The sequence below is a fragment of the Electrona antarctica genome, assembly GCF_951216825.1.
Source record: "Electrona antarctica genome assembly, chromosome: 2".
Taxonomy (NCBI): domain Eukaryota; kingdom Metazoa; phylum Chordata; class Actinopteri; order Myctophiformes; family Myctophidae; genus Electrona; species Electrona antarctica.
In genome coordinates, this window is record NC_136807.1 from 51,260,838 (window position 1) to 51,274,267 (window position 13,430).

The window sequence follows — 13,430 nt, forward strand, 5'->3', positions numbered from 1 at the left end:
ACACGGGAGCTAAGAACTGAGAATCTCTACAAAACACACTGGGGTGTTTGAAACATGTCAAAATAAATGTAAACAACATGCGCTGCAGTGAGACAGCAAGGCTTAAAGGATAACGTGTGTGTGTGTGTGTGTGTGTGTGTGTGTGTGTGTGTGTGTGTGTGTCATGTATGGAATGTCAAGGCGTCCATGGCATGACATTCCTGCTCTGCACCAAAGCATGACAACATGTCTGTCTGCTGTGATGTCATAACATTGAACTCACGTTTTTGTTTTGCTCCCGATCCGATTCCGATCATTTGATTTTGAATATCTGCCGATACAGATTTTTCCCGATCCGATATTTATATTTTTTTAATAGATAGATATATTGTGCCACATCACAATACAATATCCAAAATCACAGACAATATCCAGTCTAATATCATGATATGGATATAATATTCACGTGATCGGATCGGGACAACCCTAATAATAATAATAATAATAAAACTTTATTTATATAGCACTTTTTTAAACAAAGTTACAAAGTGCTTTGAACAGTCAGACAACAATAACAGAATACATCACAGGTGCAAAATAAATAACAATAGAAAATGCAAAATAACAAACACAGATACAAATCAGGGAGATGCAAAGGCTATTCTATAAAAATGGGTCTTTAGGAGGGTTTTAAAATGTGTTAGAGACTGGGTTAGTCTCAGCTCCTCTGGTAGGCTATTCCAGAGCCTTGGGGCCTTAACCACAAAAGCCTGATCCCCTTTAGTGACCAATTTAGCCTTATAGGTCACCTTCAGTAGACCCTGGCCCGATGACCTTAAGGTACGTGGCGGTACATACAATTCTACCATGTTACATAAGTAGCTAGTAGCTAATGACAACATGTCTGATGTGATGTCATACAGCGCAGGCACACCTGAACTTCCAATGCGTGGCCAAAAGCCGCTGTCTGCCGGTGTCTCTTCCTGGTTTTTTAGACAGCTGGTGGATGGAAAAGAAGCTCCACCCATGCGGATGAATGCCGCTGGGGAAAGCTTTTCCGGGAATCTGGCCGAGGTGGAGCTTCATTTCCATCCACCAGCTGTCTAAAAACCCGGAAGAGACACCGGCAGACAGCGGCTTTAGGCCGCGCATGGAATCCTAGGTCTGCTTACACCCATAGCAAGCAGCTCCAAAACAGACACACACAGACAGCGCAGGCACACCTGAGCATCACAAAGATGCCAAAAGCCGCTCTCGGCTGGCGTCTCTTCCTGGTTTTTAGACAGCTGTTGGATGGAAATTGAAGCTGCACCCACGCCGAGGGGGCCAAGCTTTTCCGGGAATCTGTCCGATGCGGCATTCTGCCGCGTGGGTGTAGCTTCATTTCCATCCAACAGCTGTCTAAAAACGCGGAAGAGGTGCCGAGACGCTGTGGCTTTTGGCCGCGCATGTAATCCCAGGTATGGAATCCATGGCCAGGTGTACACCCAGTGACACACACAGGACAGGACGAATAACAACAACACCACCACCACGCCTGTGTGGATAATAACGCTGTGTGTGTGTGTGTGTGTGTGTGTGTGTGTGTGTGTGTGTGTGTGTGTGTGTGGCGCGTGTGTATCATCTGAGTCCATAATAACTTACATAATCAGTATTCACAAAAATACAACTATTACTATCTATATTATCTAGTATCGCTTTTTACAGCATGAGTCTTACTATCATACTATGTCTGCTATACTGTGTATGAAAGGCTCTACAGTATACAAATACATGACTATTCTTTTTCTTTTTAGTCCCCCATATTTAGAATGGTTTGATTCCTTTATCACATCTAAAGGACATTAAAAAGAATTGTATGTCCTTGTATGTGTCCTTTGTATGTGTCTATATATAATAGACACAAATATATACTATCAAAATGAAGTTAATTAAATTAAAAGATTGTTCCTTTCTGTGTGGAGTTTGCATGTTCTCCCCGTGTCCCCTAGGGTAGGTACCCTCACAAAAAACATGCAGTAATCCTGATCTCTAAACTGCCTCCCCCTGGTCACCCGGGGCGCCTGATGGAGGAGAAAGGAACTGGTTGGAATAACGTGTTCCTTCCACGCGCTACCGGGGAAACTCCCCCTGTCAGGTGAAAAGAAGCAGCTTGGACTCCTCATGCATTGAAGGTAGCATGAGGTCAGGCCGCTGCCCTCCCCAGGTTGTCAGAGGAAGTGTAGCACCCAGGATTACATTAGATAATTGACACTGGGTGAAAAAATGGCTTGCAAAATTGTAGGATAAAATAAATTAAAAATAATAATAATAATATTGTTTTAAGGGCAATTCACTGACGAGTACTATAGAGACGAATAACAGTTTAAGTCCACACTAATTATCCATAATGTATGATAAGGGGTCAGGACAACTAGGCCTTTTCGTGGAGGGGTCAGAATAAAATTTGGACTTAAACTGTTAATAGTACTCAACTATTAAAATGGACCAGTACAATAGTAGACTTGGCAAATGCTGTTTAAGATCTAGTGTGAGAGGAATTTCACTCAACTGGCTTGGAGAGATGCCTGCATGCACACAGGTGTCATAATGACTGACACAACGACACACACCCTCTGAGAAAGCATTTCTACAAACAACACATCCTACATTCTATATCCAAGAATGTGCATCGTTTTAGTATTGGATATCTAAATGTACCTCCACTCATTCTATAGGAAGGTTTGTCATATTTCAGCTGTATTGATGTTATTATCTTCTGTACTTGCAAACCATTGTATTCAGAGTAACCGTCGCCATAGCAGAGTAAACAGAGTGTATTTTATTCAATGCAACGGAAACACAAGAACATCAAACAGGCATTTTTTGAGGAAAGTATTTGAGTAATTCAACACCGAGAGACATCGTTTAGAACTTGTCCAATGAGGTCCTAATTCATATTTTTGTCTGACAGGTCTGTTGTGTAAACTTAAATGTTTTCCCCACTGACAAGAATTGGTAGAATTCCTGCAGAACAATTGAAGCAACGTGACACGCAGTATTGAGTGACTCCTGCTTTACAAGAGTTGCGCTTGAGTTTTGTGTTGGGGTTTGGGTTTTATTGTAAAGTAAACATTTACATTATGATGTTTTTGCATAGTATTGTATATTTGGTATGTCATTAAATGTCTCAATGCATTGAGTATGCACGACCGCAATGGAAACAATAGGCTTTCTTGGGTTTTAAATCTTCTTAGCAGACCTTGTATTGAACTGTACTTTACTGTGCTTTTTTTCTTTCTGTAAACTGTTAATAAAGTATTCAATCAATCAATCAATCAATCAAACAAAGAACAAGAAATAAATGCCTTGAGAAATTAAGAATCAATGGCAGTTATTATAATGAGCCATTATGCGAGTCATCGCTGCCATCTAGTGCTCGTTCCTGGAAACTACAGCCTCGTGCTTCTGACTCACTCACAACTAACAGCACGACCGGAAACCACTTCAAAACAAAAGCATACAGCTCGGTCGGTAACGTTTTAAAATAAAGTCACGTAACACTTATTTTGAAGGTATAGAAGCAACGTTCTACCGGCCTCACCGTGTCCATGCGTACTGTGGTGACGTGACTGACTCAGCTGTGTTTTGGTCATCCATGGTTTGGAATCTGAGTGGGGTTTTATCCTATTCCGTAGTTAAAGTTTATAATAGACTGAGCACATTGAACTCTGTGAGACACCATCATCATCATCACCATCATCCTCGACTCCTTCACATCGCAGCGATGTCTGATCCAACAACAAAGTAAGTCCATTCATTACAGTCATTATTAAACCTGCACGATAATGTGTGATATGATAATGATAAAAGTTACTGCTGTGCAGCTGCGGATATTCACACACCCACGGTCCGTACTGTACTCTGTGTGGAACAGTGGAAGTTAGTACAGAAAGTGAAGTGATGATAGTAAACCGTTATAAGATAATGGGCTTTTCTTGGGTTTAAAATCCTTGTATTGAACTGTATAGAGGAGGAGGATCGATCCTTGATGTGAAGCTTTTTCTGGTTTTATATCCTCGATCGATCGTTGCAGATTTTGTATACTTTCGTTTGAACTGTCTGTACCCCGTTCTACAAACTGTTAATACAATTTTCAATCAATCAATCAATCAACACTTTCCTGCAAACTGTTAATACACTAGTATTCAATCAATGAGGGAGATAGCTCCTTTCGGAACCCTACGTTAAAGTTTCTGACATTGTGATGACTTTATGTAGGGTTCCTTCTCACCGGCATCACGCGACATGGGACGCAATCTGACTTACCCTGACTTAGCCCTGTGCTGCGGTGTCGGTGTCACGCTGACATATTCCAAAAGAAGCATATGGACGCTATAGGATACAACGAACCCTCTCACCCCCCCCCCGAACGGCACAGAAGCCGTTAAGTATTTTTAATGTTTGTACGACCGTTTGGCAGCTCTCTTCCTTCCTTCCTTGACTTCCTTATTGACATCCTATTGTACCGCCTCCAGCGTCGGGGTTGGTTAGCTGCGCGTTCCTACGTTCTGGCCTCTGATTGGCGGAGCTCGTACTTGCTGTGGTGGATGTTTGTTCTGTTGTTGTTGTGTCTGCTACATTCACGTGACTACACTCACGTAATTATGGCCCAATATTTGTAGCTCTGTTTCTGAGACCTTTCAAAGTGATTCCAGATACAGAAATTGCATTTTTTTTATTATTAGTAGTAGTATCACTGTGTACAATATATGGCTGTGTGTGTGAAGATTCGTCAGTTTAATGATTTCTGTGTGCCTTTGCAACAGGTTTCAAATGTACATAATTTGTGTAGAAGTGTCTATTTGTACGTCTCTAAATGTTTTGATGATTTGAACATGGTGGACCCTGTTGGAAACAAGTGTAATGCTTAATTGGGTCGTCCACTCACAGTTAACAGCCTTTGTATTGAGTTTGTGCTTGAAATGTACTGTAATTCTGCAAACTGTTAATAAATTCTTCAATCAATCAATCAATCAATGTGTTTTGATTGTATTGCTGTATTGTGTTTTCTGCTTTCTGTAAACGAATGTTTTCTCATGCACTTGGAATTGCCAGTGAGTGTGCAATGCCGGTTGGTGCCACAGGGTGGTGCACTGCTCCTGGCTTGAAATGGTCAATAATCTTTGTCTGTGTGCAATGCCTGGACACCTATTCTGCTGGATCCAGTCCACTATAGCCATCATACCTTATAATCAGTTAATGATTTTCATTACACAAAAGTGGCACCTCTTTAGGCTTGTCATTCAAATAGACATTACATAATTTAAATAACCTATACCCCTGTGCACGTTTATAGCAATTAAGCAGCCTCGTTCACAGAAAATGTTCACATGCTTCAACACAGACATTTTGAAACCATCATCAGATTTTATATATCCTAAGGACCTTTTGCAGTTATTGTTTAGTCTGTGAAAGCCTCCAATGTACCTGGTTACAAGACATTTCATTGTGACAATACATTGTGACATACTTTGGTGAACAAGAACTGACTCGGACTCTAAACTTGGGTTCAGGGTTTTTAATAAGGTAAGAGCTGGGAGTAGTGGTGGAGTAAATAAATAAATCACGTGATGTAATAATACAGCAATGCCCACTCCCACAACCAAAACTGCTCAAAAACCCTGCAATGATAATAGCACACTAGCACACAATCGCACATTGTCACACACACAGCAACACATATCTCCTCCACATGCAGCTTCTAGTGCATCTTCTGCATCCATCTGGGGCAAGAGGATGTGTTTCAGTGCCTGCCTCCTCAGGCATACGTTATTGTTGGTGAGGTCGATCATGGATTTGTCCACAACTTTGGCCATATTCACTTGACTGTACACATACATGATGGCTCTCCCTGGAGCTCCATCACGGGAACACCGTCCCACCTCCTACCATGTAGAGAAAAAATCACACCCGTGTGAACTGAGTGGTGTAAGGTTTTATATAGCCTGATCAGCTCTGATCTGACGTAATGAAATCACACCCGGATGTGATTTCACAACTGGCTTTTTTTGTGCAGAGAAAATGACCATGGTTGCTATGTTCACAATAATTGGTGTAAGGTTTTATATAGCCTGATCAGCTCTGATCTGACGTAATTAAATCACACCCGGGTGAACTGGATGACCGTAGCAACCATGGTCATTTTCTCTGCACAAAAAAAGCCAGTTGTGAAATCACATCCGGGTGTGATTTCATTACGTCAGATCAGAGCTGATCAGGCTATATAAAACCTTACACCACTCAGTTCACACGGGTGTGATTTTTTCTCTACATGGTAGGAGGTGGGACGGTGTTCCCGTGATGGAGCTCCAGGGAGAGCCATCATGTATGTGTACAGTCAAGTGAATATGGCCAAAGTTGTGGACAAATCCATGATCGACCTCACCAACAATAACGTATGCCTGAGGAGGCAGGCACTGAAACACATCCTCTTGCCCCAGATGGATGCAGAAGATGCACTAGAAGCTGCATGTGGAGGAGATATGTGTTGCTGTGTGTGTGACAATGTGCGATTGTGTGCTAGTGTGCTATTATCATTGCAGGGTTTTTGAGCAGTTTTGGTTGTGGGAGTGGGCATTGCTGTATTATTACATCACGTGATTTATTTATTTACTCCACCACTACTCCCAGCTCTTACCTTATTAAAAACCCTGAACCCAAGTTTAGAGTCCGAGTCAGTTCTTGTTCACCAAAGTATGTCACAATGTATTGTCACAATGAAATGTCTTGTAACCAGGTACATTGGAGGCTTTCACAGACTAAACAATAACTGCAAAAGGTCCTTAGGATATATAAAATCTGATGATGGTTTCAAAATGTCTGTGTTGAAGCATGTGAACATTTTCTGTGAACGAGGCTGCTTAATTGCTATAAACGTGCACAGGGGTATAGGTTATTTAAATTATGTAATGTCTATTTGAATGACAAGCCTAAAGAGGTGCCACTTTTGTGTAATGAAAATCATTAACTGATTATAAGGTATGATGGCTATAGTGGACTGGATCCAGCAGAATAGGTGTCCAGGCATTGCACACAGACAAAGATTATTGACCATTTCAAGCCAGGAGCAGTGCACCACCCTGTGGCACCAACCGGCATTGCACACTCACTGGCAATTCCAAGTGAAAGGCATGAGAAAACATTCGTTTACAGAAAGCAGAAAACACAATACAGCAATACAATCAAAACACATTGATTGATTGATTGATTGAAGAATTTATTAACAGTTTGCAGAATTACAGTACATTTCAAGCACAAACTCAATACAAAGGCTGTTAACTGTGAGTGGACGACCCAATTAAGCATTACACTTGTTTCCAACAGGGTCCACCATGTTCAAATCATCAAAACATTTAGAGACGTACAAATAGACACTTCTACACAAATTATGTACATTTGAAACCTGTTGCAAAGGCACACAGAAATCATTAAACTGACGAATCTTCACACACACAGCCATATATTGTACACAGTGATACTACTACTAATAATAAAAAAAAATGCAATTTCTGTATCTGGAATCACTTTGAAAGGTCTCAGAAACAGAGCTACAAATATTGGGCCATAATTACGTGAGTGTAGTCACGTGAATGTAGCAGACACAACAACAACAGAACAAACATCCACCACAGCAAGTACGAGCTCCGCCAATCAGAGGCCAGAACGTAGGAACGCGCAGCTAACCAACCCCGACGCTGGAGGCGGTACAATAGGATGTCAATAAGGAAGTCAAGGAAGGAAGGAAGAGAGCTGCCAAACGGTCGTACAAACATTAAAAATACTTAACGGCTTCTGTGCCGTTCGGGGGGGGGGGTGAGAGGGTTCGTTGTATCCTATAGCGTCCATATGCTTCTTTTGGAATATGTCAGCGTGACACCGACACCGCAGCACAGGGCTAAGTCAGGGTAAGTCAGATTGCGTCCCATGTCGCGTGATGCCGGTGAGACCGGACCCTACGTGGTAGGTCCAAAGGAGCTCAACCCGGGGGGTCCGGAGACGGGCTATGAGGGAGACGACGTATGCCCATCACCAATTTAACCAGTGGTGTAAAGTAACTTATTTTGATTGATTGATTGATTGATTGATTGATTAAATACTTTATTGACTGTGTGAAAAATTGACTTTTACTCGAGTATTTGAAATGGATGGTATAATGGTTATTATCCGTTGCTCGATACTTCCTTCCCCTTCTTGAGATTGTAACTGGATCTGTTCTGTGGAACTCTCTTGACCTCACACTTTACAGTAAATGACAACACATGATGAGTCATCTGAGGTCACAGCCCGGGACATTTTAGTCAGAGCAGTGGTTCTCAACCAGTGGTCCGGGGGCCACCGGTGGTCCCCGAGGGGGTTCCAAGGTGGTCCCCGAGGGGGTTCCAAGGTGGTCCCCATAGCTAAATGATGGGAGAGTTTGTAACCAAATGATGGACCCTTATAGATCTTTAAAAGCCGTTCTGGACAGGAACCCCTTTTGGTGTTTTAACTAAGCCTTATGTTATACTTTAGCTATTGAAAAATAGCAGATCTACAAGCTCATAGCACGCCACCGAGTGGCTTGTAGGTCTGCTATTTTTGAAAAATCGTGAAAATGCGGCACAAATCTTTGAATATATATTCTTTCAGAAGAATATTTTTAATTTCGATGTCAGGCCTAAATGGGTTAACTCTTTGAGAGTGTAAAATGAAACTAGGGATGCACCGAAAGGGAAATTCTTGGCCGAAACCAAATACCGAATATAGGAAACAGTCGGCCGAAAACCGAATACCGAATATCCGAATATGATTAATATTATATATCTTTTTTCATACCATTGCTGTCATGGCCGTACCTTAAAGCTACCTGATTTATGGCAAAATAAATGGTTATGGCAAAACTTAACTTAAATAATAATCACTATTATGGGTCCATAAAAGATTTATTCAGCTCTTTTGAATGCATTAATTGCATACACTATTCGGTGATATATTTTCTGCCTATTCGGGCCGAAACCGAATAGGCCGAAAATGCATTTTTAGCCATTTTCTGCCGAATATTTTCTGCAGCCGAATATTCGGTGCATCACTAAATGAAACCATAAAATGGATCCATAATAATGCAGATTGTAATCGTAATATGCGGATCTATACACTCTCTAATTGTGTAGACTTCTTGTAAATTAAGTAATGCAGATGTTTAACAATAACTTAACTTCTGAGAGCGTGAAATTAAACCAAATGGACGGGCTGTAAAAGGTTTTCATTTCATGCTCTCAGGAGTTAAAGATCTAATAGCGAGCTAATTGCGATATCATAACATAACATGCATATGCCGATTTGCTGAGTGACAGACAAAACAAACATTAAACTCTGTCCATTGTCAATGGCGTTTTTAATGTTTGTCTAGACAAGACAAACGTTAAACCCCTCAAAGAAATATATAGATGCCTCATTGGCCGCTGCAGTTCATTGGAGCGAAGTGTCTTCATTTGAAGGCAGGAAGTCAAGCGGAAGTGCTGAAGGCACTTGGTCGCTGCCCAATACGTGACGTCACCATAGAGTATAAAGAAGGATAGAGACTGATCTGGCACGAAGCTCTGCCCCCTCCGCTATTCATGTCAGTGGAAGTTGCTCAGTGGCGTTTTGAAGCACCCGGAAGGACCGTCTCAGAACGTCTACTTCCGCATTTGCCAACCAAATTTTGGTGGTCCAATGCGGAAGTGCAACCGAGCGCTCAATGTTAAAGCCCAGCTGCACGGGGTTTCCCGGTCATGAATCCACGGGTCCGCCTGTAGTCCCTCCTCTTACCACTAGGGCCCAGTGCTTCAACGTTGGAGTGCCTCACTGGCCCCTTGGACGTCACTCATGCGACTCCTCCATGTCTCTCGCTGCCACTCAAAATTGACCGCTGGCCAATCACAGCGCAAAAGCCTCCGCTTATGCCTCGCAAGGAATAATCTCGGGGAAAGTATTGCCTGCTTCAGCAGAGACGTACGCCCCAGAGCCGCAACGCTGGAACCCCCTCAAGGACCATGGGTTGTAGACCAGCGGTATAGAGCACTGGTTTTCAACCAGTGGTTCCGGGGACCACCAGTGGGCCTTGAGGGGGTTCCAGGTAGGTCCCCAGCTAAATGATGGAGAGTTGCTAACCAAATGGACCCTTATAGACCTGTAACTCTTGAGAGCGTAAAATGAAACCAAATGGACCCTTATGGGTCCATTGGGTTTCATTTTACGCTCTCAAGAGTTAAATTATTGTTTCACATCTGCATTGCTTTATTTACAAGAAGTCTACACAATTCAAGGTTTGCCTGTTATCTCCTAATGGTACCAACATCAATACAGAAATGGAATTGTGGACAAAATCTTGTCCAACGACAACAAAATATTTGTTAGTTTTGGATCTGAGAGGCAAAAATTTAGCCTCTCAGACGGACCACCATTTAATGGTGGTCCGTGGCTCAAATTCCCAATAAATAATGGGCCTTGATATGAAAAGGGTTGAAAACCCCTGGTATAGGGGATTTATGGTTAATCCTCTCTCTCTCTCTCCCTCTCTCTCCCTCTCCCTCTCCCTCTCCCTCTCTCTCTCTCTCTCTCTCTCTCTCTCTCCCTCTCTCCCCCCTAACAGTGTCACCATGCATAAGAAGCAGACTCTGTTGGCCAGCAGCCAGAGGTCATCGCAGGGAAGGTCATCGCTGCTGGGAGGCCGCGCGCCCTCTGACGTGGTCCTCAACGACTTCTACATCACTCTGATGTCCTCCAAGGTAACCCGGAGCAATATCAATATCACTGTATTTATTTATTTTATATTCGATTTTTATATACATTTATAGTATGGGGGAAATATCTATGTAATGTATGTACAATCATTTTTAACCACATTGAGGTTGATTCTACGAATTATGCCTTCTAAATCAGTAGTTCTCTCACACTTTCAAGATTCTTAAAAAGAAAATGATCCGGGTGGCTGGCCGCTGGCGTAGCGGTCTGGGCACCTTGGCTGGTGACAGTGCGTTGCAGGTTCGAGTCCCGATCCCGACAAACTTTGCTGTGTGTGTCCCCCCACCTGTAGGCATACAAAGACCAATATAAGATAACTGTCAGCTCAAACCCATAATGCAATAATTTGTTTTCAAGAGTGCTTGGAGCTCTCAAGTAAAAAGAAAAGTGTGGGCAACCCTGTTGTAGATCTTGCTATCTTTGAATAGCCAATGCAAAAATCTAAAATGACACGGATGCTTTCCCGGTTTTTACTTGTACAAATTGCTACAAATGGAAAATCCTTGTCTTACTCTTTACCTGTAAACTTGTAACCCTATAAGCTGCTGTTCTACTCACCCCCCACGGGATACTAAAGGCACCGTTGTTTTGGCAGCACATTTTGATTTTAGTTTTAGTCATAGTCTCTTGAATAGTTGTCATTTAGTTTTAGTCACATTTTAGTCACCTGGAATGTCTTAGAATGTGTTTAGTCTAGTTTTAGTCGACTAAATGTCATGCGATTTTAGTCGACTAAATCTACAGTTGATTTAGTCGACTAAAATGTATTTTGGCGGGCGTCGTAATGGCTGATTTTTACACTTGCTGAAAATAGCCGATCTACAAGCTCACAACGCATCGCAGGCTTGTAGATCTGCTATTTTCAGCATGCAACCAAGTGTAAAATGACTTATACTGGATCTCTTGTCCTCTAGTCCCTTCCTAACATTTTAGTCTAGTTTTTATCTGTTGCCGAAATTGTCAATACATTTAGTCTTAGTTTCAGTCATCATAGCATAGTTTTCATTTAGTTTCCATTTAGTTTTCGTCTACTATCTACTATCTATCAATCTTGTCTCTAGGTGCCGACTCGACCCGTGTCGTCCACTGAGAAGCCTCCGGAGCCGTCGTCCGTGGAGCAGGCCGTGCTCGCCGCTCTGTCTGACGGCAACACCTCCTCCAAGGCCCTCCTACGTCGAGCTCCGCTGGTGATGCTGGTGGGCCCGGCGGGCTCCGGGAAGACCACGGCCCTGGAGAAGGTGGTGGTGGGCTGGGCCAAGGACCAGCACCTCCACGGCTTCTCCTACGTGTTCCACTTCCAGTGCCGGGAGCTCCACGCGCTTCAGGAGGACGGCGACGGGACCTTCTCCCTGGAGGCGCTGATCCTACGACGCTACGCTCACCTCTCCGCCGACGCCGTGTCCCACCTTCTGCAGGTACAGTACGGTGTCGGTGACGGCCCCCCGTCGCACTTATTACATACCGCGTTAATTAGCATCATTGCCTAAAGGCCTGTTCATACTCCAGTTTTTGGGTGATAAGGTGACCACTAGTCTCTCACGTGGCCAGACAATTTTCAAATGCTTCCGTCATACGTTGGCAGTTGCCTTTTTAATTTAATAAAGGCTTTCCTCCTCTTTTAACTTTTAGTGCCTGGATCGTCTCTTTTTTCTTTATGCTTCCGTCATACAGTCTGGAGCAACGGAAGCTCTGATCACGAGTCAAATATAAATGCTTCCGTCATACAGTCTGGAGCAACGGAAGCTCTGATCATGAGTAAAATATAAATGCTTCCGTCATACAGTCTGGAGCAACGGAAGCTCTATCATGAGTAATATATAAATGCTTCCGTCATACAGTCTGGAGCAACGGAAGCTCTAAACATGAGTAAAATATAAATGCTTCCGTCATGCAGTCTGGAGCAACGGAAGCTCTGATCATGAGTAACATATAAATGCTTCCGTCATACAGTCTGGAGCAACGGAATCTCTGATCACGAGTCAAATATAAATGCTTCCGTCATACAGTCTGGAGCAACGGAAGCTCTGATCATGAGTAAAATATAAATGCTTCCGTCATGCAGTCTGGAGCAACGGAAGCTCTGATCATGAGTAACATATAAATGCTTCCGTCATGCAGTCTGGAGCAACGGAAGCTCTGATCATGAGTAATATATAAATGCTTCCGTCATGCAGTCTGGAGCAACGGAAGCTCTGATCATGAGTAAAATATAAATGCTTCCGTCATGCAGTCTGGAGCAACGGAAGCTCTGATCATGAGTAAAATATAAATGTTTCCGTCATGCAGTCTGGAGCAACGGAAGCTCTGATCATGAGTAAAATATAAATGCTTCCGTCATACAGTCTGGAGCAACGGAAGCTCTGATCATGAGTAAAATATAAATGCTTCCGTCATACAGTCTGGAGCAACGGAAGCTCTGATCATGAGTAAAATATAAATGCTTCCGTCATGCAGTCTGGAGCAACGGAAGCTCTGATCATGAGTAAAATATAAATGCTTCCGTCATACAGTCTGGAGCAACGGAAGCTCTGATCATGAGTAAAATATAAATGCTTCCGTCATACAGTCTGGAGCAACGGAAGCTCTGATCATGAGTAAAATATAAATGCTTCCGTCATACAGTCTGGAGCAACGGAATCTTTTGCCAC

General features: G+C 42.8%; 1 protein-coding gene across 1 annotated transcript in view; it reads left to right on the forward strand.

Annotated features, from left to right (window-relative positions):
• The first annotated feature begins 3,586 nt into the window (after nucleotides 1-3,586).
• LOC306940363 (NACHT, LRR and PYD domains-containing protein 12) overlaps nucleotides 3,587-13,430 on the forward strand; it is a 50,263-nt gene continuing 40,419 nt past the window's right edge. The window contains exons 1-3 of the mRNA XM_079525405.1: nucleotides 3,587-3,765; nucleotides 10,631-10,766; nucleotides 11,844-12,197. Coding sequence (XP_079381531.1) covers nucleotides 3,617-3,765; nucleotides 10,631-10,766; nucleotides 11,844-12,197 — 639 coding nt within the window. The 5' untranslated portion in view covers nucleotides 3,587-3,616. The remainder of the gene's footprint in view (nucleotides 3,766-10,630; nucleotides 10,767-11,843; nucleotides 12,198-13,430) is intronic.